We start from the raw sequence: 27,996 nt of genomic DNA, 5'->3' as shown, positions 1-27,996 counted from the left end.
AAACAAATAAATGCAAGAACTCGTGGTCAATAAATATTTCCAAAATAAGTTTTATTAAGTAAAATAATCATTCTTAAAATAAAAAGATGGGGACAAAACAAAATTAAGAGAATGTGTATTATACACCATTTGAAACAAGTGTTTCCTCTTCAAATAATGACTTCCTTTACTCCCCATTTGATATTCAGATGATCCATTGGCAATGGGAAGACGATACACCTTACAAATACTGTACAAAATAATTCTCTTTTGGAATAAAATAAAGTTTAATAAACTGACCTCGTGTTCTGACTTGACCCAAGTGCAGAGCTGTTGAAACATGCAATTTACTATTCACTATTCTCCTTATTCATAGGAAAAAAAAAAAAAAATTTATGGTTAATCTGTTTGTAGGCGGAATTGTACCTCAAGACCATAGAACCGTCTGAATATCAGTTAAGAAGTTAAGAAATGTTGGAATTACCGATGAACACAGACCGAGCTCATGTAACTGTGCACGCCTAACCGGGGTCTATTTTGCTCACAACAAAATGGCAAAAAAGGCCAATACAATTAAGTGCCATTTACTGTGCACTGCTGGTTCCATTTGGTGGCATATATTGTCTCTACTATACTAACAGAGCTAAGCGCTAATGAAACACACCCAGACTTTCACTCCCACACACAACAGAGAAGCCACTAACAGTCTCCCCCCCTCCCCCCTACATACATACTGTACATACATACACGCACACACATCATTGGGTACATACATTATCTCTCACACAACACAGGTTCATGCGAGCAAACAAACACGTTTCCCTCCAGCATCTCAAAAAACAAAACAAAACAAAAAAATACCTTAAAACAAAAACATCCAAGTGTCAATGCCTATCAAGGCACCTTTAGCCTTTCATCCATTACAAACTGGAGAAAGGCCTTAAAAACAACTACGAGAATGTCCCAGAAATGTCTAATTCCTGGAGAAAAACAAACAAACAAGCCAAATGTCATGAACAGGTGCGTCATGTGAACTCATTGTTGTCATGGAAGCCGTTTCCGTTTCAGAGTTCCAGATCAGGTCGGGCTGACCCTGCTCACTGACCCTGTAACTCTGGCCTCCATGCAGAGAGGGGGTGGGCAGGTGACAAGAGAAGCTTTTCACCAGACAGGGATGTCCTAACTAGAAGAAAAACTGGAATTCTTCAATGTGAAATGAATGGGAGTTAGATATCATTTTATATCCCCAAAATCCACAGCAGAAGAAACAAAGAAAAAAAGAAAACGCCCTAAAAAACAATCCCATCCATGGAAACATAAGTTGGGGAAGAAAGAGATGACTCAGCTGTACGACTCTCTTGTGAGTCGTGAGGACAGAGTTGACATACAGTACATCTTGGTGCCTTGCTCTCCATGCATGACCATGACGACCTCTGTGCTTTTGGTGGGCAAAGCATAGCTTTCCTGCATGTTGATGCCCAGCCTGTTTGCAGGGGTTATGGATGTACTGGGAGAAGTGCTCCATCATGGTCATGTCGTACCCCGACACCATAACGTTCAGTGTGGGGTACTCTGAAGAACGTTCGCCACTCAGATGTTTAGTAGGTTAACAGCGAGGTGAAGTATAGAAAGTAGAGGTCTGCATTTACTGACATCCATATCTGCTAAAGTGGCTACCTTCATTTACACAGTAAAATCTCTGAGAATAAACAATTTGTAAATTCTCAGAGATAAAAAAACAAAAGGGATTTTAATGTATAGTCAGTTTGTGACTGACAACCATTTTTACTAATGAATTGTATTGTACATTACAGCAGAGTAGAGTGAAATGACCACTGCGCACTTGAACAGGTAAACAGAGTCAATTCCAATCTCATGTTTGCTGTGAATAACGCTGGTAGCCATAGCAACGTTTAGACACAGACCAAAGATGGCAACTTTGACAGCTTTAAAAAGTGATTTGCAGTTGTCAATCTCATTCAATCTCATTCATTACCGACTGGTTTGTGATCCGATTTACACTCCCATGAGGAGTCACAACTGTATTTAGCTGCAGTGTGAACGTATCCTAGGAAAAGTGCAGACTGTGTGTGTGAGTTCAAGAGTGTGAGAGACCGGGGTTAAATAATAATGTAAATAGTCTTAGGTGTCAGATGGGTGGAGTTCAACACATACAAATAACACAGTGAGAGCGAGAAAGTTTAGATAATCCAGGAGAGATTTTGAGGATGCTTAATAAAGATACTTTCGACTGAGTGACGATTTGTCTGGAACTGAATTTGGATATGGTCTGATCTGGATTGTCACAGCTGTAATACAGTAGTGCAGTGTATATACTGCTCACGAAAACTGCTGAAAAAATACATTTAAGGGATCCCTTAGTTCTAAATTTAATCCAGGCGTCCTATCTACTAACACACACAAGGTGTGTTAGTAAAGAGCTTCTGAGTTGCAGCTTCGCGGTTTCTTAATCTTCTCGATGTTCTTCAGAATCATGTCGTGAAGGGTCACCTGAATATGAGAGGAAACTGCATTCATTAACATCGTCCAAGATATTTCTTTATCAAGTACATCATACAGGATTTAAATGGCTCAACGTCAACTGGCATACTACTGCCTCTCATTTAGGACATTTTGAAATATTGCTTCACTTGTAAACTAGTAGCCTCGTTCCTAGCCTTTTCTCATCTCCGAGTTCATTAATGCACAGAGAATGTAAACAGATTTGTAAAGCCTCAACGTAATTTCCTTGGGCGGTACTTCTGGCAAATTCCAGTACTTCCGTTTAGACACTCATCCGGCTAGGTCTTGCCCAGGGTGTCAGCTAGAGACATACTGGCAACAAACGCATTTCAGCTAAACTTCTAGCCATCTGTAAACTAGTTAACCATAACAATTCTGCCAGTTGCCAAGGTTGTTCACAAGTTCAACCATGTGATAGATGTCAAGCTACCGAGTCAACACTCACATATTGGTTCCTGAGCTCTGAGACGATGATCTTCAGACTGATGTACTCCTTCTCATCAATCTCTGTTACCGTCATCCTGTAGTCCTCCTGAGAGACAGGGAGAAAGCAGAACATGGTTAACTTAACCTCTCAAACCCCATCATGCCTATTCTGGGGCTTACATTTGGCAAAAAAAAGCAAATCTATACGCTCACAACGCGATGAATTCAGTTCCGTCATTTGAAAGAAATCTCAAATTTCACGGGTCCATTACGGTTTGGGTCTATCATTTTGGACCTTTGAAGAGCTCTAATATCTAGCAGCACATGCACACAGAGAAACCCATCACATCACCCATCACCCATCACAACAACTCATCACATGTGGGTGCATTGCTATCTTGATGACCAGCTGGACTCTCACACACACACACACACACACACACACACACACACACAACTCACCACATGGGGGTATTTGGCTATCTTGGACACCAGCTTGGCTCTGGTGATGTAGTATCTGGAGATCTGATCGAGATAAGACGCTGCATCTCCTTCAACCTGCCTCAGCTCTGCTACCGTCTCCTCCTACACACACACGCGCAAACAGAAAGTGACATTTTTAAACTCCAAAGTTTGGTTTATTGTCCCGCAAGGGAATTATGTTGGCAGATCATTTGCCAACATCTTAGTTAAATGTGACAAAAGAAGTTATGGAAAGATTGACTTTAGTTTTTCTTCATTTTCAATGCAAGCCGATTAAAATGGCTTGCAAATGCTGCACCCTAGTGTCAACAATGGTAACTAGACAGACATACATAAGTCATTCCCCCCCCCCACACACACACACACACAAAAGTACATTTTATGGCATTTTAAACAATACCTAAAATAATGCTGGTCTGTTCACCCGGTCTAGTGGCTTGTAAGTGCTGCCGTTATGTGTTGACTTGATGTGAATGTATGAACAAATACTGACCTGTATGGAAACTCCAAAGTTGTTCCCATCTTCAATTCTGGGAATGAGAAGCAAGACCCACATCTTCACCTGGAAGACACAGACATGAGGATTATATCACACTGTAGACAGGCGGACACAGATGAAGATTATATCACACTGTGTAGACAGATAGGCACACATGAGGATTATATTACACTTTAGACCAGGGGTCTTCAACGTTTTCAGCCCAAGGACCCCCTAGCTGAGAGAGAGATGTAGCAGGGACCCCCCTCTATATTGTATAAAATTGTGTTTCAGATTCAACTTTCTTTGCGTACACAGTCTGCTCTTTTTTCCCCTCTACACCTATACCTCTTTGCCAAAAATAGCCGATCTGCAAGCTCACAACGCCTCGCGCTGCGAGGCGTTGTGAGCTTGTAGATCTGCTATTTTTTGCTAAAGTACTCCTCAGAATAGGGATTCTTTAGGGTTCAAGTGGTTAATGTAAACAAAAAATTCACACAAATATTTGGCGGATATTTTCCATTATCTTATTCTTTGCCAGCACTGATGCATACAGTATCTCTTTTGGGTGAGCTTGGGGTGGATTTGTGGGGTTGATTAATGATGTGATACTGACCGTTTCTTTGTTTGTATCCATGTATTGAAATATTAATAAAGAATCCCTTTGATTAAAAGAAAAGTAACTTATTGTGCGTGTGCGTGTGTCCAGGACTCACTGTGTTACATTTCTCGATGAGTGTTCTGATCTCTGGTTTGACTCTTTCTATCAGGGAAACCAGCTGTGCATTGCTTTTCATCATCCCCTCTGGCATCACCAGCACTTTTGTTCCACCTGGAACCCCAAAGACAACCACCACAGTCCCCACTTAGTAACGATTCTGTTCACAGATATTGCATGGAAAAACGGATCTAAAAAAAATCATACAATCATAAACAAACGCAGTCAAAGTGGACTCAATATAAAAATAAGCAATTCCTAAGACTCACTGGTGGGAAAGTGAAATGGCTAATTCATGTTAGATTACTATTGACGCATGTGCAGTACTCTAGCACTACAGAAATGGATAGGTCACCCATATCAGTGTAACATGAGCACCACCAGTATATGATATACCCAGTGTTGAATTGGTGATTTTGTTGGTGGTGGGACGCTATTTTAAAGACGTCACGCGCACGTCGCTTAACACCTACACTACAGGTCACACAATGGACAATTGATATGCATCTAGGCTCATTCCTATATTAATCCTATGTTAATTCATGCTGATGTGACACCCGGCCTTTGTAAACTTTGTTGAGGTGTGAATTAAGGGTCGTTTTATATCGATGCGTGTGCGTGCATGCTTCTGCGGTTACCCCGTCCCATGACCAATGCATCCCCGGATATACCAGTATGCAAAAACTGCATTTAATTTATTTTGTTTATGCTAAAAATATGGTTTTAAGACCCCTTTCCCCATGCAATGAATGGAATTGGGACACGGAAGCAACAGATAAAGATGATCGACAACAAAACGAGATGTTACATCTCAAGGGGTTATTCCCAATAAAAGAATTTCAGACTTATATCATGCCCAGGTAGCTACAGCTGTAGGTGAGCCAGGATTCTAATAAAGATGAACATGACTTTAAAATATAAAGGGACATTATTATTAATTGCATAGGTCTAAGGGTGACCAACAGAATAAACAATTTTGCTGTGAATTCTCCTGATATTTCCATTACCTTGGCAATTTTCATCACCCAATCCATCTTCCAGTTTCCTCTTTTTGGCATTCTGCTGTGGGGATCAGATACAAGGCAAGCCAAGTTAAAAGAAAGTTGCTATTAGAAAGAGGTGATCGGGAAAGTACAGTAAAGTACATATTTCAATAGAACAGACCTACAGACTGACCAAATGGAATAGAACTTTCAGAGCACAGAAAACCAAGATAAACCAAACTGTATTTTTAAGGTCATATCTCTCCAGCAGTGCTGCTGCAGAGGAAACACTCATCAGCCTCACTTCCTGATAACACGGCAGGGACCCGGTGAACCGTGCTGTTTATACTTCATTATTCTCTAAAACCCGGTGGCAACATACCACTGTCAAGAGACATAAGTGTCTTTAACAATTTATTTATATGAAAGTTGAGTTGAGGTTATTCAACAGCACAGTTACAGAGTCCAACCCAGACCACGGACAGGGTTGTTTTTCATCTCCACAGAGCCAGGGGGGAATGGAACTCAGGAATCTAACTAATGAGCCACATCATGGTAAAAAAGAAAAAAGAAAATAACAGAAAAGAGAAAAATCGAATTCTTGGCCAGAGACCTGCTGTTATGAGTGCTACACGGCTACGTACTGCAGAACAGTGGCTCTCAACCTGTGGGCCACTGATGGGCTGTGAGGGTATTGCAAGTGGGCCCCCAAATAATTGGCGAAACACTACATTTTAATGATAACATAACATTAATAAAACAATAATAATGTAAAGTTGAAACCAAAAAAAGTCATTGTATTTTTTTCTTTAAGACCTAAAAAAAAAAGGATATCCACACGCTCTGAAAATGCACACGCCCCTCTCATCTGACCACTTAAGGAAAGTCCAATTCACTAACCATGTCAGTACACTATAAAGTAGACTACAGACTCATCATGTCTAACGGACAATAGACTACAGACTAACCATATCAAATTGACTACAAACTCTATGTTCAATTGACAACAGACTATAGACTCACCATGTCCATCAGACAATAGACAAACTAGGTGTGCAACAGCAGTTAAACTAATAGATTTAATCAATAATCAATAATTTTATAATAGATTTCATATAGTCATATAGGTGAACATTTTCAAAACATTTCAAAAGACTTTGAAAGATAGTGTAAATATCAGATCTACAAGCTCACGACACACCACGTTGAACTTGTAGATCTGATATTTTCTCAATTTTTCCATGACACCATTCTGCGATGAAGTCTAAAATGAGGGCTTAAGTGGTTAATTGATTTGTTGCTACTGTACATTAAAATATAATTACAAAACACGCTTCTCTATTATTTGATTAATCTGAAAATGTATCGATAGAATAATCACTAAGAAAACAATAGTAGTTGCAGCCTTAATACAGAGACTCACCAAGTCCAAACCGTCATGACTGTTGGTGAAGAGGATGGGCTCTGGGACTTTAAAGTTGATCTCTGCATGGATCTCCTTCAGGTCAGTCACATTCAGAATGGGTTCCTGAAGAGAGGAAAGAGTCATCATCTATCTTGGTCACTCTGTCTCATGTTTAGTTTCTTAGATTTGTTTCCTTGACCACAAATGTTAATGTAACTTAGACATATATGCCAGCTTCATTGTTTACTTGGTGTCCTATAGTTTCAATGTACAGATTGTTATTTAGATAGCATATTGTTTAGACAGATGATGAGGTTCATGATTTACCTGGTATCCTAGTTTCTTGAGGCACTACACTGCTCTCTATGTATGTGATTATTACCCCTTGCTTACTGAACATTGCTCTGGATAAGAACGGTTGCTAAACACCTAAATTGTAAATTGCAAAGTGTAATAGTGTACAGTCCATAAACAGCCTTTAAAGGACAGGGCACAGCCTTGCGCCCTGCTCCAAGCACACTCTCTCTCTCTCATGCCCTGTCTCAGACATGTACATTTGCACAAGCAAAAAGGTATAGTTATTTTGAAGGCTGATGAGGATATACTTTATTAATTCCCCAAATGAAAATTCCCATTTATCACCAGCATATAAAACATTCAAATGATATTAAAATGACATATATAAAGTGTTTGCAGCAACATTGTCTGACATCACGTGATTAAAGTCATAAAATGACCATTACTCTTACCTTCAGGAAGCTATCCAACTCCAGAAGCTTCTGAGGAAAGAAACTCGCAACCAGGTGCTCAGCCTAGTAAACATCAAATGATAAGTTGTGATAAATGTTACAGGATAACTTTAATGCAAAAGTACTTGTTTCCAATATATCTAGTTTCTCAATAAGATATACATTAGAATTAACAATACAAAAGGAAAGTTTTTCATATCGACTTCATCAAGCTTTCTCTCTGTGTAATGTGTCTTTTCAACGACGTAAGATGTCTTTCAATAATCTGTCCTTTCCCACAGAGTACATTTGTATTTACCGCAGGTCCAGAAATGTCATATCACATCACTTAAGTCATGTTCCTCAGCATTTGCTAGTGACACTTACCTCACTGGTGATCTGGGCCCTAAATGCATCCACCTGTCAAGAGATTAAAATTCCATTAGTTATTCATTCAAATGCCAATACCCCACAACACACAACACTGTCAATTAGCTATAATCCCACATTCAGATTCCCTGTTGCTTGTCGACAGACAGACACAGGAGGCACAGTTGCTGCTTGGTATCGTTAACTTTGCTGTAGAAAAAAGGCAATGAGGGAACACATCATTCATGGCTCAAGGCTTTAGTATGTTTATCCTGAAAATAATAATCAAAAATACAAATCTAACGGCCACTGAAGCACCTATAGGGAACAAATTGTACGAAGGGAAAAATAAGTCCATTGTCCAAACAAGCATGACGCTTTGGTGTACTAGTTTATAACCATTTTCAACACGCAAACAGAACAGAACAGGTCAATCTGCTTCTTGGGCCCTAGCTGGTAAAAAAAAAAAAAAAAACTATTAACCCTATATACTCAATCTATCCCTGCTTAAGTAGATTAACCTGTGCACCCAGTACCTACAAAATAAAGGCTTTTACAACCAAAATGAACTGAAGTAAGGATACTAACTTAGATCAAAATAATCCTATAAAACCAAACAGCTACAAAATAAATGTGACATACAGTACTATAAACAATGAACAGCTGCAGGTACTGTAGGAAGAGAAACTAAACAGAAAACCTCTCCAAAGTAACATGATAAGACACTTTCTCATGGATAAACACAGTAAAATCCTGTGTTTATCCATCTGTGCCTATGAGAGTGTACACATGGGACACACATGGACACATACCTACACTCAAGAGTGAAGTAGAGAACACTGATGGTTTAGTGCAGTGGTTCTCAAAGTGGGGTCCGGAGACCCCCGGGGGTCCTTGAGGGGGTTCCAGGGGGCCTGCAATACCAACCCTTGACAGCCCATTCATCCAAACAGAAAAGTCCTATCCGATCGTATTAAACAACGTTTACATTGCAGCTGTACGAAAAGCTTGAATTATCCTCTTTTTATCGGCAAGGTTTTTTCTTCATAAAAATCCACCATAGACATGTAATGAGCTACTTTCTGTCAATAAATTCTGTGCAGGTGATAATTTGTGTTGGAGTTTGGAAGCACTCGTTTTCAATAACGCAACGTCCGGCTGCCTCCTGCGTTATGTGCAATTTCAAAACAGGTGGTACTCAGGAATGCTGAGTGATTTCCAACGAGCGCATCCAAACTCCAACACTTAGAAAAATGATCACCTGCACAGAATTTATTGACAGAAAGTAGCTCATAACATGTCGATGGTGGATTTTTATGAAACTAAAACCTATATAATATTCAGGCTTTTCGTACAGCTGCAATGTTGGTGAGGTTAACGTTGTTTAATACAATCAGATAGGACTTTTCTGTTTGGATGAATGGGCTGTCAAGGGTTGGTATTGCAACTCTAGATTCCAGATATTAAAAATAGGATCGAAGAGTTTATTGCGGCTATGGTTTAGTGTGCCTGTGTGTACTGTGACTGTCAAAATGTGTTTACTTTAATAATCATTAGTCTAGATGTCAAACTAGCTTCAAGTAGCCTGTCAGGAAGATTCATAGTTAATACAATGTATAAAAACTCAACTAACTACTGGAGATGAACTGAAGAGGTAAATGGGTGACAGATGGGGGAATCACACATGATGAACTGAAGAGGTAATGATGAACACATGATGATGATGATGATGATGATGATGATAAACACATGATGAACACATGATGATCTCATGATAAACACATGATGAACACATGAAGATGAACACATGATGAACTGAAGAGGTAATGATGAACACATGATGATCACGATGAACACATGATGATGAACACATGATGATGATGAACACATGATCATGATGAACACATGATGAACACATGAACACATGATGAACACACGATCATGATGAAAACACGATCATGATGAACACATGATGAACTGAAGAGGTAAATGGGCGACAAATGGGGGAATCACACACATGAGGCCGTGGCTTCTCTCATCATCATCATTACATAAAAGGTTGAAACAGGCAGACTTACCTTTGTTTTGAGTTCATTGTCTACCTTCAAAAGTTTGGACATGGTCTGGCGTTGAGTCGGGAAACACAGGCAGATGATAAAATGTATTGTTTGTATGTTAAAAAGTGTCACAACTGTTGCTATAAAGTCACACTGCAGCAGCACGTTAACGCATAAATTCACCACACCGACCGCTTCCCAAATCAAGTGATGACGTTGAAATAAAGCGACGAGCGGAAAAGACCCACGTGGACTGCGTGCGCTTGTTTGGTGTGTTGTTTTGTCACCGCCGGGCGGGGTGTTGGTTCGGTTCGTGCTTACAGAGTGTAGGGAAACCACGGCGAACCTAGAGCAACACATCGATCTAACCCAGTGGTTCTTCTGCTTCTCAAACATTTCTACGTCAAGGACCCCTAAATTAATATATTCTTGGCCTCGGACCCCCATCTGAAAATAGTTTTGTGCGAGGGACCCATATTCAATATTTGTGTAAAACAATATATTCAAAATGTTTCAAAAATGTTAATGTTTTTTTTTATTTGTATTAAAAAAAAAAAAATTTAGCAGATCTACAATCTCACTTGTGAGTTCACTTGTGAGCTTGTAGATCGTCTATTTTCAAATAGCCGATGTATACAGGGTTAAAGTGGTTAAACTGGTTTCGATGTAGCCCTGATGCATCATATAGTCATGGATGATCTTCAAAATAGTGTTTGCACTTTCTCCATTTACGGCCCGTACATCTACATAAAGGTTCAGATGTGTAATATAAAATGCTTACCCCATGGCCACGGATGTTTCAATTCTGCACGGGCCCTCAGAAGTACCCGTATCTTCGGTATTGTTCAATAAAAAGCATTTTAATCCGATTGGTGGCCATTTTCTCCGCATTTCCTCCACATGCTTTCAACCTCACACTCCTATCGGTTGGGAGGTGTACTGCACTCTGATAGGTTATAACTCTATGAGACAATGGCCACCAATTGGATTAAAATGCTTTTTATTGAACAATACGGAACATACGGGTACTATTGAGGACCCGTATATAATTGCAACGTCCGTGGCCATGGGGTAAGTACTTTATATTTGAAATCTGAACGTTTATGAAGATGTACAGACCAAGAAGGGAGAACGTGCAAACACTATGTTGAAGATCATCCATGACGGTCGTCTTGTGATCCATGGCTAGTTTTGATTCTGTATATTATTTCATTTTTTTTATCTGGGGACCCCAACCCCTTAGGGGCTAGGAGGACCACAGAACCACTGATCTAACCTTCCCATCTCGTTGTGTACGGTATTTTTTATTTATTTTTTTAATGTTTTTTTTTGTACATTTTAGGAAAGATATAGAGGAAACATTAACAACATAAGTCAATGTTTCTAGACGGAAGTATTTAACATGAGCACCACTGCCCAAAAGTCCCCCGCCTACATCATAAGTTGCTGTACATTAGTGTTGCCATGTCCGCTTATTATAAGCGATTTTGGGCTTGTTTTCCTGTAAAGTTGCTTGTAAATATTGGTTGCTGCGGGTTGCTTTTTTTGGGGCTTGTTGCTAAAGTGTATAGTTGCTTATTTGGGCTTGTTTCCCAATGTTGTTTAAATAGCCGTAGCTTAATCGCTTCTTTTGGGCTCGTTTTCATAGACCTGGTTGCTTGTTTCTCTCACACAACCTTCCAACACTGTATACATCCTCCTCAATGCCTCACTGTGGACATGTCACAACACAAACCACACTGATTATGCCAATAAGTTACTATAATATTCCATGAATACGTTTCATTTACAACGACGAGAACTTCACAACACAAGTACGACGAGAAAGGGACTTTTTTTTCATCACCATGGCGACGTGTGAAGGAAATTCTGGTAGGACTTTTACACTCACTGTAACATGTTTTCTTTATGTTCTATTCTATTTCTTTAAGATCCTCGTGTCATAGAAGACAGTAAAAGTAATTGTTTGATTTGGTTAACTGTTGTGCTCTTCCCCACAGATGAAAGGATAGGAGAATCCCTCATTAAAGTGTAAGTACTTGACGTCAAAGTCAAATTAAGACATAAAACAAAAGGGCACAGTGATGAAAAAAGTACTGAAATGTTTTTCTCAAGTAAAAGTATCAATACTGCAATGTAGAAATACTCTTGTTACAAGTAAATGTCCCTGGAATTCAAAATTCACTTGAGTAAAAGTACAATTAAAGTATTGGTGTCAAAAAGTAGCAAAAGTAGAAATTACTCATTATGCAGAATGTCCCATTTCACAAGTTCAATATATAGAAATCTTTTGAAAATATCAGATCTACAAGCTCACAATGTGTCGCATCGCAACGCATTGTGCTTGTAGATCTGTTATTTTCAAATGGCTGAAATATGAAGTGGCTATGTGTGTTTTGTAATAATAATACAAATCTACAAAGTAACTAGTAACTAAAGTTTTCAAATAATTGTAGTGGCGTAAAAGTACAATATTTGCCTCTGAGATCTATAGTGGCGTAGAAGTACAAGTACTGAAAATTGTAAATGTATTTAGTTACTTGACACCACTGGTTATTACCAGGTTCCCGGATATGTATGTTCAGGTCAGAATGAAACAGAAACAACTAGAATGAAACCATAGAGAGCGTTTTGGGTCACCAGAGTTTAGAATCACATACTGACCGAAACTTAATTATGATTATTATTTTGTATACAATCATTTAAAAACGTGGTTTTAATAACAAAGTGCTATTATTCATTGTGCCAGTGGATGGGGCTCCTGCAGCAATTATCTTTTGATGAGATCATCCAAAACACACATTCTGGTTTCTTGTTTCCTACTTGTGTGGATTATTTTAATTATTCGTAATGGATCTGTTTTTGTTTGGTCTTATTTAATCTCACTGCATTCTACATTTAGAACGACATCTTTAGTTTCTCTTTCGTTCTTAACGGCTTTCGGGTTGTTTCAGGAAAGTTGATTATTAACCTGCTGGTGAAGCAGTCCTTGGAGATTATTTTGACCAATTATCAGTTCTTTTTCTCTGTTTCAGAGAAAATAATAGATGTATAGAAGTAAGTATATGTGTAGAAATAAAGTTTATTATCGTTGTTATTATTATTTAATTTATGTTATTATAACATCTCTGTCTTTTTATTCATCCATCCATTTGTGGGTTTGTCCATTTATCTTCTTTCATAGCACTACCGTTCAAGGTCCATCTAGGCCTGTCACAATTATTACATCATCGCCTAATTAGCAATTATTTTCAGATGATCGCAATTATTTTGTATAATCGTTCTTAATCGTTTCCATATTTTTCAAACAATTTCAAAAATAGTGGAAATAGCAGATCTGCAAGCTCACAGCGCGTCGCATCGCAGAGCGTTGTGGAGCTTGTAGATCATCTATTTCCACTATAATGTTTTTTTTTTAAGTATAAAGTTATTAAATATGACAGTAATTTCTTGTATATGTAGGTTATTTGTCACATCTGCCCTGTGCAATTTCAAAGCCTCAAAACTAGCAGATATACAAGCTCAGCTACGAGCTTGTAGATCAGCTTTTTTTGAAAAATCATGAAATTGTGTGCAAATCTTTGAATATATGTTTTTTAAAGCGAACATTTTTACCTCAAAACATTTTTTTTTAAAAACATGTTGCTATAATCAGTGGTTCTCAAACTTTTTTCATGTCCGCGGACCCTCAAAATGATTTGTATTTGTCCGCGGACCCCCCCATCTCAAAATATTTTGTTAAAGGGCCTTATATATCCTGTGTCTCCCCGCCATGCCTACATCCTCTTCCCTCACGTTCCCAGGGTGATGGAGGAGCAGTTGAAGGAGGTGCCCTCGGAGGATGTCCCGTCCTTCACGTCGCTGGTACAGGAGATGAAGACGGAGCAGGAGAAGAATATCGTCACACAACTCGCTATCATGGTACGAGTCGTGGGCGACAACATGAAGGGGAATCCGACCTTCCAAGAGTGAGTCGTCCACCTTTATGCTTCAATGTGCCTCTGGTTTATGTATTATCAGTGGTGGAAAAAGTACTCAAGTTTTTTGTCCGGAATTCAAAATTCACTTGAGTAAAAGTACAAAAGTATTGGTATCAAAATGTACCTTAAGTACCAAAACTAGAAAGTACTCATTACGCAGAATGTCCCATTTCACAAGTTTTCAAATGTATACAATTTATAAAACTCTTTTGAAAATAGCCAATCTACAACAATCTACGGCTATTCTCAAATGGCCGAAATGTATTTAGGGGTGAAGTGGTTAATGTATTTTTTGTTAGAATAATCTAAATCTACAAAGTAACTAAAGTTTTCGAATGATTGTAGTGGAGTAAAAGTCCCTTATTTGCCTCTGAGATGTAGTGGAGTAGAAGTAAAAGTACTGAAAATTGGAAATACTCCAGTAAAGTAAAAATCACACCCAGTGTGAAGTGGGCGGTGTGGTCATCACAGTGGTCATCATAGTGATGGAAGCTCACTTTTTTTTTTAATGGATTTTTTGAAGTGCATAATCCTATTTATAGGTTATTAATGTCATCATGTGTCTCGCTAGCCAATCACAGTGCTGAATAGAGTCAGCCAATCACAGTACAGCTAGGGGTGTACTAATGAGCCAATCACAATACAGCTAATGAGGTGTCCCAACCCCACTTATAGGGGCGTTTACACCGCCCAAAAAATCATCAAAAGTGTACTTAAGAACATGTACTTAGTTACTTTACACCACTGTGTATTTTGTGCTAATGCAGTGGTTCTCAAAGTGGGGTCCGGGGACCCCTGGGGGTTCCACGGGGTCCTCAGCAAAAATTGTCTATTTTCAAAAAATAAGTAATATTTTTGAAACATTTTAACACAAATCTTGTATGGGGTACCTGGCACAAAATGTTTTCAAATAGGGGTCCTGGGCCAAATCCATATTAATTTGGGGGTCCTTGACGTGAAGACTTTTGAGAACCGCTGTGCTGATGTGTGCTTGTCTGTCTAACATGGCTCTGTCTGTCCCACTGTCACCTCCACCCATTTCATTCTTGTAAATATTAACAACATCCTACTCATTTCTAATGAATTATTGCATGTGATATTCTACTATATTTGTAATGTATCAGGGAGACTTATAGGCAGGGAGACAGATCATTGTATATGTTATATTCAAATCATGTGAAAAAACTGCTCTTTATTATGGTACTATATTTTGGCATTCTCTTAAAAAATAAATATGTTTCATATGTGTTTGAAAAGCTAAATCAGCCACACCCCCAACATTCAGTCCACTCTGGTGACACCTAAACTCACTGTAAACAAATACAAGGATACTTATGTCTTTAGTATACATTCAATTTAACCTTTTACAGTAGAGGTTTCCAGAGCCGGAGAAGGGAAAAAAACCTAAAAAAAACGTGTACACGTGATGCGGAAGTCTTGCGCAAGGAGATGTGAAGAGTGGTCGAGCCTACACTTGATGTACACTCGCTCAATGCGGACTCGGAAAGCCGACTCGGCTCCTCCACTCGCCTCCTCCAAGAAGCAAATGAACAATTGGAACCCGACTATTTACGGTTCGAAGTTGAAGTGAGCGAGTGGCCGAGATTTTCGGTATTGGAATTTGGCTTATATATCTGTTCCTCTTGCTTTACGGTCAAAACACGGCATTTTCAACAGGGCACAGCTGTGAAATGGATTATCGCGAGCGGCTAGGTATGTAAAAAAAAGTAGTTTTCGCTGGCACTGGGGTGACACTATTACACTTGTACTCTGCCAGTTAAAGAGTTAACTATCAGAAGTTGTTATCCCTTATCGGTTGCCCTAACTTTAAGTTCGTCATCATTGTGTCTCAGTGCTATAGATGGGATGGCCAAGAGCCCTGGTCCAGTGTCCGAGAAGTTCAAGCAGCTGGTCAGCATGGTGATCACCAAGGGAAAGATCACCTGGGAGGTGATCGCTGTGCTGTTCTATGTAGCGGGAAGACTGGCTGTCAAGGTGAGGAGAACACACAACAAAAACATTTATTTATCTTTGCTGTCGGGCGGAAACCAGGATTATGATCTGCTAGGAAGTCATAATCATTACCATTATGTCTACTCATTTTATCCAGCGTCTTGATGAAGGAAATACTGTATTCAGTAACTTAATTCAATGTGCATGCCTGTGTGTGTGGGTGTCTTTTTAGATGGTTGAGGCCCATTTTCCCCAGTGTGTGATGGACATCCTGAAGTGTACCCTGAACTACTTTAGAGACACTCTTCTGAGCTGGGTCAGAGAACATGGAGGATGGGTATGTTATTAAAAATAAGCACCTCTTGTTACATTTCTGTCAGTCCCTGTGGAGGCCGGCCTATAATCAGGGGTGCACATAACTGGTGCGCAGGTGCGCATGCGCACCCAAAATAAATAATGCGTGGCACATCAGACGACGCGAGGCGCTTTTGCGTACCAACAGCTGGGACAGGAATTTCCAAGCTTTTATTTTTTAGCAAAACTAAAAAATAAAAGCCTGGAGATCGAGGCTAGGAAATAATTTACTTCCTGAAGCCACTCGCATCTCAGCCACTCGTGTCTCGCATCGCCTCGCATTGCCTCGCTGGCTGCGTGCAGCGGCTGTTAGAGGCACTCGTCACCGATGATGAACGCACCGTAATGGTGCAAAAATATGCCGTGAACGTCCCAATCTGACGGATAAAAACAGCGCAGCACAGGGCACCAACCTTGGGGGCTTCACCAAACGGCGTGAGAGAAAAAGAAACGGCGAAAATCGGCGGAATTTGGAAGCAGAGCGTCCTTTACTGAGTACTAGACCTAAAAAGTTATGTGCACCCCTGCCTATAATAGTCAATGTAGGTAACAGACTGACTGACTCTGCCTATAATAGTCAATGTAGGTAACAGACTGACTGACTCTGCCTATAATAGTCAATGTAGGTAACAGACTGACTGACTCTGCCTATAATAGTCAATGTAGGTAACAGACTGACTGACTGCCTATAATAGTCAATGTAGGTAACAGACTGACTGACTCTGCCTATAATCGTCAATGTAGGTAACAGACTGACTGACTCTGCCTATAATAGTCAATGTAGGTAACAGACTGACTGACTCTGCCTATAATAGTCAATGTAGGTAACAGACTGACTGACTCTGCCTATAATAGTCAATGTAGGTAACAGACTGACTGACTCCAATTTTAAAAACGCCTTCTAAAACCTAAGTTTTCTGAAAAACGTCAATTGTTTTATTCAAAAGAATTCCAGGTCTTAAAGGTAGGGTAAGTGATTTGCAATCAATCAAATAATTGCAAAATGGGTCTATGTTCTGATGGTGCTCGTTACTATAGAGTGTCCTGTCCATATAAGGAGTCTCCATGTCTCTCCAGCTCTTTATAAAACAGAAAATTCATTTCCAATTTTATCCAATCAGGATAGAGAACTCAATCAGGATATAGATTAAACAAGTGAAATTGGAAGTGATGACACTAAGAAATGAGCAGGCAAAATTAGAACTGGAACACTATAAAAATAATGCTTAAAAATGGGTACTTTCTCCTGATTGGCTGAGATTTTGACACCTACCAGAAAATGTATTTTCTGTTTATTAAAGAGCTGGAGAGATGGGGAGACTCTTGTTACTGAACAAACACTCGCTAGCAATGATTACTATCAGAATATAGTGCTTAAACCTTTAAAAAAAATACTTTTTTTTTTAACCCAAAAATATCACTTACCCTACCTTTAATGGGCTAATTGGTAGATTTTGAACATGGTAAGAGACCTAGTGGTTGACAGTGTCAGACGTTATTTGAAGCTAGACGGACGCAAGTCATTGTTTCTAGATGGAAATATTTGAAATAAGCACCACCACTCTTTTGGGTGGTGGTGCTTATGTCAAATATTTCCATGAGTTTTTTTACACCAATGGCAAACAAACAAAAAGACCTTTATGTGGCTTTATACTGTACTTTTGTGTTATTGAGAGGTGCTTCTCATGCTGATGGCTGTATTGATTTAGGGTGTTGAACTCATTTGTTTTACTTTAGTGAGGCATACTGTTACATTAGGAAAGATAGAGATTGACACGGCGTAAGGGAGGATCGTTTCTGTCTCTCCCTCTTTCACCGGCCCTCAATCTCATCCTGTATTTTACTCTCCTCCTCTACTTCCACATCTATTTCTCTTTTGCCTCTCTCTCTTCCTCTGTCGAACAGATCAACAGTTTTTCAGAGCTGGCTCGTGTGCCGATGCGGCGCATGTCATCAGTGAGCTCTCAAACAACTGGTGTGGTCCTGATCTTCATGGCTGGTCTGATCCTGGGCAGCATCATCACCTGGAAGCTGACCAGAAACAGCTGATACTACTACCTCCCTCCCCTCTCTCTGTCATATCTCTGTCTCTCCCTTATGCATTCTTTCTCTCCATCTCTCCCTCAGCACTGTTTTCGTTTCCCTCTTCTCTCTGTGTCTCTCATTTACTTCTCTCCTCTCTTTCACTCGTTCTCTGTAAGTCCCTCTCTCCCCTCCTTGTCTAACCTGCCCAACCTTCTCACGGTGGCACACCATCAGGAGAGGCAAACGAGGCAAAATAATGTTTGGGGCCCCCATAGAATTTTGGAAAAAGGGCTCTGCCACACCACTCCTTCTCTCTTCTCTTGCTTACTCTTCACACAGGTTTGATTAATAAGACACTTATTGTGTCTCTGGATAAGAGATCTGCTAAATATCACCCATTCCCCAAAGTTGAAATGTAATGTAACTATGATTTTTTTCTACAACTGGGGTTTTCAAAGTCTGAGACACTGCCCCCGTCCAAACTTGTATAAGTAATATCAAACTGTTTTGTGAATCATCGGCCCTAACTATGGGAGGCCATCTGTTCCTTTCAGCCTCATGTCTCTGCGCCTCCCCTGCAATGATCTGTCACTTCACACTTTGAAAACCTCTCATTCTATAAATGTCACTTGTAACACTAATATGTTTTAGGAAGAAGGAGAGAAAGAAAGGAATGAAGGAATTACGAAAGAAAAGGGCTTTTTGTTCATCATGTTTGAAGTCACATTTCAAAATGACCACTTATAGAGCTCAACAGTGAGTTTCCATAAGTGGAAATCCTGTTCATATTCCAAATAGAGCAGGGGTCTTCAACAGGGGGTCCGGGACCCCTAGGGGGGTCCTCAGAGTTACTACAGGGGGTCCGCCAAATCCTTGTGTGGTATGATTTTAATTTATTTACCTTAACCACTTGAACCCTAGCATCCCTTTTCTGAGGAGAACTTTAGCCAAAAATAGCCGATCTACAAGCTCGCAGCGAGGCGTTGTGAGCTTGTAGATCGTCTACTTTTGGCAAAGATGTATAGGTTTAGAGGGAAAAAAGAGCCGACCAAGTAGACAAAAAAGTTTAATTTGAAACACAATTTAATACAATATAGAGGGGGTCCCTGCTTCATCTCTCTTAGCTAGGGGGGTCCTTGGCCTGAAAACCTTGAAGACCCCTGAAATAGAGGATATGATTATTAGCCATAAAGGTTGTAACCATCCACGGTAGACTTACCACGAGCTGCATCCAATAACAATGTGAAACAATGTTACAGTATACCTATGCTCCTGTACAAGCCACACGTCTGTATAAAATCAACCTTATTTTAACCACTTGAACCCCAATCGGGGAACCCTCTTGAGCGATTACTTGAACCCTAACCTATTCTGGGGGGCGAACATTCTGCAGAAATAACGGGTTGCATTGTGACGTGTTTAGAGTTTGTTGATTCGATATTTTCAGCAAGGAGATTTGGTGTAGAGGGAATACTAGCAGACCTAGGTTAGAGCCCTCTGGGACCCCGGTGGTCAAGAAAGACGTGTTTTATTCACAGTGCCATGGAGTAATACTGCACTATATAAAAGGGAGGGAAGCCACTGTATAATGCAAATGCAATCATTGAAAATACAGACTTTTGTAGGCTTTCTAACAGCTCTATTACCATTATTGTTATTTTATTTCCAATGACATTTTGGACTTTATTTTATGTTATGTTATTACAACCAAATGTTTATGGTTTATGTGGTGTCAGCTATATTTGTAATAGAGGGAAAAAAAGTTTGTTTACCATATTTTCATATGAAGTTTCACAATAAACATGAAAAGGAAAAAAAAAACTCTTGCTGTCAACTTCCAGTAATTATAAATTACATTAATTGCCATACTGTAACTGTCATTTTCTCATATTCCCCCCCCCCATTAAAAAGGGATGTTGCAATTTTCCTCTCAAGATACTGTAAGGATTTTCTGTATCTAATTTGCTGCCTGTGAATGAGCGGCTAATTACAGGTACAGCAATAAGGTTACAATTATCGACTGTTTACAAATTTTCTGCAATTGGTTGTAAATTGGCTGCTAAAATTATCACTATTTATGCTTTAACTAGCAACAATTGGCATTTAAAGATTGATATCCTGGTCAACTACCCCATCATTTACCATGATAATTAACAATGTAAATACCACGTATTATATATATAAATATATTGTTGAGCATGCTGTAAAATGTGCCTTTGGTCAACTATCATGGGCTGCAAAATGGAGTGGACCTACTTTGTTCAAACTGTTCAAACATTTATCAGTAAAAAAACACTAATGGTAGTAGGCACAGTAACGGACGAGAGGGTTTACAGTTCAGTGAGCAGAGAATTGCATTACTGCTTTTCACAGATGATGTGGTCCTGGTTCTGATGGCATCATCAGTCTGTGACCTCCATCTCTCACTGGATCAGTTTTTAGTCGAGTGTGCTCAAGCTGCTAGGATGAGCATCAGCGTGTCTACAATCTGAGGCCATGGTTCTCAGCAGGAAACTTGTGGATTGTCCACTCAGGGTATGGAAGTCAAGTGAAGGGGTTTTAAAGTATCTTCAGGTCTTGAGTGAGGGGAGGACGGAGCTGCAGGTTCAGCCAGAGAATCAGGGAAGCAGGAGCGGTATTTTGTTGTAGAGCCGCTGCTCCTTTGTGTAGAAAGGAGCCCGTCGGGCTGGTTCTGGCATCTAGTAAGGATGCCTCCTGCAGGTTGCCTCCCCGAGGGGAAGTTTTCCAGGCACAGGTGGGAAGAAGCCACAGTGCAGACAGACACAGGACCAGGTGGGGGATTATATCTTCTTGCTGGCCTGGGAATGCCTTGCATGGGATCCCTCAGTCAGAGCTGGCTGATGTGGCCAGGGAAAGAGATGTCAGGGATTCTCTGCTGGAACTGCTGCCTCTAACCCGTCTTTGGATAAGCAGAGGAAAATGGATAGATGGAATTTGTGTGTTGCATTGCTACATTTTAGGGTAGTAGGTCCACTCCATTGTGCAACCCGTTATATTAGTAATTACATTACTTTATTATATTTAGTAAAAGAAATGTATGCATTATTTCACCTTCATTTACCCTGGAATAGTCGAGGCCTGGCCAAGACAACAGCAGCGTAAAAGGTTTCACATAAAATAATCAACACAACATAAAAGTTCATAAAAGAAACTTGAAACAATAATAAAAGTACAGCACAAAGTGATTTAGTGGCGTACATCTTTGAGAGATGTGTCAGGGTGAGCGGTGTTCACATTATCACCACGGCTCAGTGTCGTCATGTAGTTTTCAAACCACCGCGTGATAAGGTGAGCACCGAAAATGGTAACATGCGCCCTCCAACAGGACATGACATAACAGGGGCACCACCACTTTTTTTGTGTAGAAACAGTAACTCAGTTTGGCTCCTCCCCTTTCTTAGTCCACTTCCTCCCGGGTGCTTCTGTGTTAATTCCTACTCAACAACATTACATGTTTAGGGCAGTGGTGCTGATATTAAGTGTGAGATGACACGTTACTCACACCAAGGTTAGGATTAAAATAAAAAACTAAGAAAAACAAAACAAAGAAACATTGAAAGCACTTTCACCACAGACTGTACGAGTTCTAGTAATAAACATTGAAAGCACTTTCAACACAGACTGTACGAGTTCTAGTAATAACTTACAGAAATTGTCTGTATGATTGAAGGTTGAAGACACTAATAGGTTTAGGAGTCAAAAAAGAACATGAATAAGAAGGCACTTCATGCAAGAAGGCCTTGTAAAGAAAAATGTGCCAGTGTTCCATTCTACGATTTCGCAAGGAGGATCAACCGACCTTCACATATAACTGCAGTGGTGTGTGTGAAAAGAGACCAATTGTAATGCAGCGTGGTGTACAGAATGTTTTACATTAAAAGCAGATTGCAGTTAATTCATTGCACTCGCTCACAACACAATGTGTGTGTAGAGATTTGGTGTGTAGAGGGAAACAAAACAGGGGCTTAGTATAGACCCCTGTGGGACTCCAGTCAATTAAGTATATAGGGTTTAGGTGCATTGATGTGTATATCATGAGACAGACACGTGTCATGTGTATTTTGGCTTAACACAGTGACACCACCTTACTACACACCCTCACTCACTCACTCACTCACTCACTCAGCGTCTCTCACACATGAACTCGCTCTCTTTCTCACATATCTCTCAGACACTCTCACTCTCTCTTTCCCTAGTGTGCAGTAACAGGCCTATAAACAGCAGATAATTAGCCAAGAAGGCCAACTGTATTAATTAGCAGGTAACGAGGGATGAGCGAAGGCAGGGACAGAGGAGGGATGAAAGAGGAGAGGGTGTGGAGCTATCTTAGAAAAAACATGCTATTTTTGCTATAGTGTGAGCGCAAAGAGAGACTGGAGCTCTTTACTACACTGTAAAATCCTGCATGAGAGCACATTTTAACAGTTCACATTTTGCAAAAAAAAAGGAGATAACTCACAGATAGGGTCCCTTGAGGAAGAGGTGAAGAATGTACACAGTAAAATCCTGTGTTAATGTATGGAGTTGTAACTCTAATTTTTACACATTTAGTACAACTCAGAATTAAATTAAAACTCAGGATTTTACAGTGCACTTTCATGAAATAATAGGATATGTATTTATTTCTGTGATAAGGTCTTAGGTGCTTATCAGAGGAAAATACCCTACCCGCCTCCATATGTCATTCTACTTCTATAAAGATAATTATTTTATATGTATCCCTGTCTCTCTCCCTCTCTGATTTTCCTCTCTCTTAGCTCTCTCTTAGCTGCACCCCCCTGTGTGTGTGTGTGTGTGTGTGTGTGTGTGTGTGTGTGTGTGTGTGTGTGCGTGCGTGCGTGCGTGCGTGCGTGCGTGCGTGCGTGCGTGCGTGCGTGCGTGCGTGCGTGTGCGTGTCTGTGTTTCACTGCTTTACCATCTATCCTTTTTTTCTGTCTTTCTGTCTACCTGCATGTTTCTTTCTTCCACTTGTTTCATTATTCATCCTTGCCTGTCGTTAGCATGTCCCTGCTTTCCACATACCTTCATTTATTATGGCTGCAGTAGAAAATGCAGGATATGGCATGTATGATATGATGAGGATCACAGCAGTCATGCTTAGTGTATAATATGCTGTCATGCTGTATATCATGCTATTATGTGGCCACAGGCCCCTGTACTCACATGCAGATCCCCTGGTATGCAACACCCTAGTATTTCTACCAGGAATAATACCTGTTTATGTCACACAGTTCAGCTTGTTTCTCCAAATGTCATATTCTGCTGTCAGCAAATATAGCCTTTACCTTTATTAAAATATGTTTTGCATTTTATATGCAGAGCACAGGCTGTAAAAAAGAATAAACTAAAATAAAATATAGAATAAAATTCAAAACAACTAAAATATCTGCAGCAAAGTTTACTGTCTGTTGGAGACGAGAGAGAGATGAGAGACTCTCCTCTCCTCGTAGATGATGATGAGCAGTGGTGGGAGAAGTACTCACATGATGTTTTACTTAAGTAAAAGTATCAACACTGCAATGTAGAAATACTCTGTTACAGGGAAAATTCCAGTATTCAAATTGTAGTTGAGTAAAAGTAAATATACTTAAAGTACCAAAATCAAAAGTACTCATTGTGCAGAGTGTCCCAAGTTCAACATGAATACAATTATTTTGAAATAATTATATAATCATATAATTCCGCCATTTCAAATGGCCAAATATATATATAGGGCTGAAGTGGTTAATGTGTGTTTTGTGATAATAATCTAAATCTGCAAAGTAACTCGTAACTAAAGCTGTCAAATAATTGTAGTGGAGTAAAAGTACAATATTTGCCTTTGAGATGATGTGGAGTAGTAAATGTACTGAACATTTGAAATACTCCAGTAAAGTAAAAGTGCCTCAAAATTGTACTTAAGTACAGTACTTGAGTAAATGTACTTAGTTACTTTCCACCACTGATGATGAGGAACTGAATGGGAAAGGGGGATGGGGGAGGCTGTAGTGATGGAGAGTTGGAAGAGAGAGAGATGTGGAAACAAGGTGACAGAAGGAGAACAGAGAAAGACTGAAGAAGACAGAAAGGGAAATGAAGACGAAGAACAGTGCAAATGAAGAGGGGGAGGAGGAGGGGAAGAGTGATAGAGAGATCATGTACGGTTTTAAACAGTCAGAGAGAGAGAGGGAGAGAGAGAGAGAGAGAGAGAGAGAGAGAGAGAGAGAGAGAGAGAGAGAGAGAGAGAGAGAGAGAGATTGGAGAGGGGAGGGGGGAGGTATACTGCAGTATTTTGCTGGCTTGCAATATCTATGATTGACCACTAGATGTCTCCTGTGCACTGCACTGCTGTGCCGTTAGACCAGTGGTTCTCAACCTTTTCAGACCGCTGCGACCCCCCAAAATAATCATATATGAACTGGGGAGTCGGGACCCACAACCCTGACAAGCACTTGGTATTGTAGGAGTTGAGGCTGGACATTCTATTTGACTCGGTTCCACAGACACATTTAGTGAAAATTGCAGATCTACAACTAAGCTCACATAGCCCCATGTTGCAAGGCATTGTGAGCTTGTAGATCGGCTATTGTTTTATTATTATTTTTGGCCTCTCTCTTATATCATCTGACAATTTGCCCAATGTTTGAGCAGTTTTTATAGCATAGTTTGTTGATGACTTTTGATGCAGTAGTGGTCTTTTTTATTTTCTTTCTTTTTTATGGAGGTATTAAAAAGTCCTTAAACTGTCACTTCACTGTCATCTGGAGACCCCCCCCCCCATCAATCATGTGGGGCCCCCCCTGCGGGTCCCGAACCACGGGTTGAGAACCACTGCAGTATAGACAGACACGAGGAGTGACGCTGTAGTAGGAGCTGCACTGCACTGGAGAGAGAGAGAGACGGAAAGGTTGTGGAGAAAGAGAGAGAGAGAGAGAGAGAGAGAGAGAGAGAGAGAGAGAGAGAGGCAGTGAGGTGAAAGAAATACACAGGACCTTACTGAGTGGGAACTCTGCGGTTCTCCTCACTTCACCTCCTATACACCCAGTATCCTTATTTTATGTACCATATTACTCTACATCTCTCCCAGTCTCTCCCTTTCCCTTTCTCTTCCTTACCCCTAATGTCGAAACAGCCTCCTCACTTGCTCAGTGTCATTCTGAAATGAGCAACCCCCCCCATCTCTCTCTCTCTCTCTCTCTCTCTCTCTCTCTCTCTCTCTCTCTCTCTCTCTCTCTCTCTCTCTCTCTCTCTCTCACACACATTGTGAATGCTGTGTATTGTACAGTGTCCCACTGCCTTTTGCCTTTAGCTTGCTGCATTGTGCCATCTTCTTCATCATCATCATCTTCATCGTCATCACCATCTTCTTCATCATCATCATCATCATCATCGAGATCTGAGACACCCACTGCTTCCACTGGTTTCTGTTGTCATTGACACACCAGGTCAGTATAGTCAGAACATCTGGAATGGTGAGTGGTGATTATTATCAGCTCTTGAGCTGAAGATATGAGTTCAGCTGTCTGATGCATTGGTGTGATGTCATCTCCGTAGTCTCTGTATTGGTCAGCCACCTCTGGCTTTGACAACCAGATCTGCCCTACAGTGAGACCTTTGGAACAGCTAACGATTGCCAGTGGTGGAAAAAGTACTCAAATTCTTTACTTAAGTAAAAGTATCAATACTGCAATATAGAAATACTCTGTTACAAGTAAAAGTCCAGAATTCTAAATTTACTTGATTAAAAGTACAAAAGTATTGGCATCAAAATGTACTTAAGTACCAAAAGTAAAAGTACTAAAATGTTTGAAAATAGCAGATCTACAAGCTCACAACGCGTTGCGATGCGACGCGTTGTGAGCTTGTAGATAGGCTATTTTCAAATAGCCTACGTATAAAATAGGGCTAAAGTGGTTAATGTATGTTTCATAATATCATAGTTTATATCTGAAAAGTAACTAGTAACTAAAGTTTTCAAATAATTGCAGTGGAGTAAAAAGTACAATATTTGCCTCTGAGATGTAGTGGAGTAGAAGTAGAAGCATTTGAAATTGGAAATACTCAAGTAAAGTACAAATACCTCAAAATTACAGTACTTAAAGTTATACAATGCAGGTCCACAAATAACGATTTTTAGCAGCGTCTGCTGGTCATTACCGTCACTGCAGGCTGTTCGTTTATTCCTCTGTTACCCAGAATTCCATTTGTTTTCACCGGAAGACGGAAGCGTTTCAAAAAGCGTTCTTTTAATTGTTTTATACGATCTGTGGATCGTTTCTCTTAGCCAGTGGAGCTTTAGTTACCGTGAGCTGTGTTTTCTTTTTCTGTTGTTTTTCGATCTTCAAATCATACAATCTCTTAAAAACAGCGTGAGTTTCCTTTTTGTTATTAGCGCGGTAGTTCCTGGCCAAACAGGAAACCGGTGCGGTAGTTCCTGGCCAAACAGGAAACCGGTGCATTTTCCGGCCGGATGACGTCATTTTCGCGGGAAAGGCGCCCCTGACAGCGTTCAATAGAAAATATATAAATAAAAGGCTTTCGGGGGTGAAATTCATGGAGTGGGTGTTGTGAAACATTTGCCACTCACAAAAGGTATACAATTTAACTTTAGTTTTATTGAAAAAGTTACCTAGTATTACTTTAAGTAAATGTACTAAGTTACTTTCCACCACTGACGATTGCTTACTGATTTACTCAGGACAAAACAAGTAGGGTTCTGATTCATCACTGCTCTTGCTTCCACAATCTCTTCACGGTATTCCATAGTTGAGCAGTATATATATCATAGATTTGCTGCTCATGCTATTGAAAGCTTTAGAAATATCTCTAAAACCATGCCTTTCTTCATTGATACCTGTAGTCCTTTGATAATTATCCCTAAAAAACTAGAATCTGTGGTAGTGTGGATCTTTTCTTGTGGACGCGATTGTTCCTATACGAAATACTGGGCCAATGTGAGGTTTAATGCAGTTAAGAAGTGAATTGTAGATTTTAGAAGCAATAGCTGACTACTGTAGAGTACAGTATCTGTAGTTACCAGGCTGCTGGAGATTGCATTTCTCTGGTAGAGGTATGACACCAGTATGAAAAAAGCTGTGGGTTTGTTGCCCTTGTGTATCTCGTTTCACAACATCAGGAGCTCTTTGTCCAGTAGTTTGCGTCCATATTAAGGTGGATATACCATCAGATTCAGGAGTTTTTCACTTGCAGTTCATCCATTGAAAAGGGTCCTTCAGGCTGCTGTTGATCTTGATTACCAAGGAGTTTACTGAAGTATTCACACCAGGGTGCAATTTGATCTCGTTGATCCTCAAGTGTTTTGCTCGAGGAATCAGAGAGAGCAGACTTACCTGGATTCAGTCCTACTTGAGGACCTGTGCTAGGGTAATAAGGTGGACTAATTCAGATTATTTCTTCAGCGCTGAGTCTGCTGACCTATCCTCTGTAATTCCAGGGCTGTCAGAGGTGATTTTCAGCGATAGCTTTAGTCTCAGCAGGTAGGCGGTCATATTTAGCACTCACATCTGTCTTGTCG

At 40.0% G+C, this 27,996-nt stretch overlaps 2 protein-coding genes across 4 annotated transcripts; one reads left to right on the top strand and one right to left on the bottom strand.

Annotated features, from left to right (window-relative positions):
- Nucleotides 1–30: 30 nt before the first annotated feature.
- On the bottom strand, nucleotides 31–10,348 carry LOC308099061 (proteasome activator complex subunit 3-like). Of its 2 annotated transcripts, none has more exons than XM_080447619.1 (10): nucleotides 10,171–10,348; nucleotides 8,111–8,143; nucleotides 7,745–7,807; nucleotides 7,014–7,118; nucleotides 5,615–5,669; nucleotides 4,606–4,721; nucleotides 3,905–3,973; nucleotides 3,391–3,513; nucleotides 2,948–3,034; nucleotides 31–2,490 (listed from the first exon to the last, which is right to left on the bottom strand). In XM_080447619.1, exons 1-10 carry the CDS (start codon nucleotides 10,210–10,212, stop codon nucleotides 2,410–2,412), a joined length of 774 nt encoding a protein of 257 aa, XP_080303745.1. In that variant the 5' UTR covers nucleotides 10,213–10,348; the 3' UTR covers nucleotides 31–2,409. The 2 variants fall into 2 exon arrangements, with proteins under 2 accessions (XP_080303745.1, XP_080303746.1); XM_080447620.1 differs by having other exon boundaries at nucleotides 5,615–5,666.
- A 1,347-nt stretch (nucleotides 10,349–11,695) lies between these two features.
- LOC308098933 (apoptosis regulator BAX-like) lies at nucleotides 11,696–20,282 on the top strand. 2 transcript variants are annotated; one of them, XM_080447407.1, is made up of 6 exons: nucleotides 11,696–12,021; nucleotides 12,150–12,180; nucleotides 13,953–14,117; nucleotides 15,983–16,124; nucleotides 16,315–16,419; nucleotides 18,342–20,282. In XM_080447407.1, exons 1-6 carry the CDS (start codon nucleotides 11,997–11,999, stop codon nucleotides 18,483–18,485), a joined length of 612 nt encoding a protein of 203 aa, XP_080303533.1. In that variant the 5' UTR covers nucleotides 11,696–11,996; the 3' UTR covers nucleotides 18,486–20,282. The 2 variants fall into 2 exon arrangements, with proteins under 2 accessions (XP_080303533.1, XP_080303534.1); XM_080447408.1 differs by lacking the exons at nucleotides 11,696–12,021; nucleotides 12,150–12,180 and adding an exon at nucleotides 12,678–13,206.
- The last annotated feature ends 7,714 nt before the right edge of the window (nucleotides 20,283–27,996 follow it).

Source organism: Gymnoscopelus braueri (genome assembly GCF_963280865.1).
Source record: "Gymnoscopelus braueri genome assembly, chromosome: 13".
Lineage (NCBI taxonomy): Eukaryota > Metazoa > Chordata > Actinopteri > Myctophiformes > Myctophidae > Gymnoscopelus > Gymnoscopelus braueri.
This window is presented reverse-complemented; position numbering and strand designations above follow the sequence as displayed.

What these genes read in the sequence shown, in the direction of transcription:
- LOC308099061 (XM_080447619.1), bottom strand. Translation starts at nt 10,212, where the DNA reads ATGTCCAAACTTTTGAAGGTAGACAATGAACTCAAAACAAAG. An exon ending in GGGTGATGAAAATTGCCAAG is followed by an intron (nt 4,722 to 5,614) that starts GTAATGGAAATA and finishes TTGGGGTTCCAG; the next exon opens with GTGGAACAAAAGTGCTGGTG. An exon ending in CAGAGCTCAGGAACCAATAT is followed by an intron (nt 2,491 to 2,947) that starts GTGAGTGTTGAC and finishes TCTCATATTCAG; the next exon opens with GTGACCCTTCACGACATGAT.
- LOC308098933 (XM_080447407.1), top strand. Translation starts at nt 11,997, where the DNA reads ATGGCGACGTGTGAAGGAAATTCTG. An exon ending in GGGAATCCGACCTTCCAAGA is followed by an intron (nt 14,118 to 15,982) that starts GTGAGTCGTCCA and finishes ATTGTGTCTCAG; the next exon opens with TGCTATAGATGGGATGGCCA. An exon ending in TCAGAGAACATGGAGGATGG is followed by an intron (nt 16,420 to 18,341) that starts GTATGTTATTAA and finishes TCTGTCGAACAG; the next exon opens with ATCAACAGTTTTTCAGAGCT.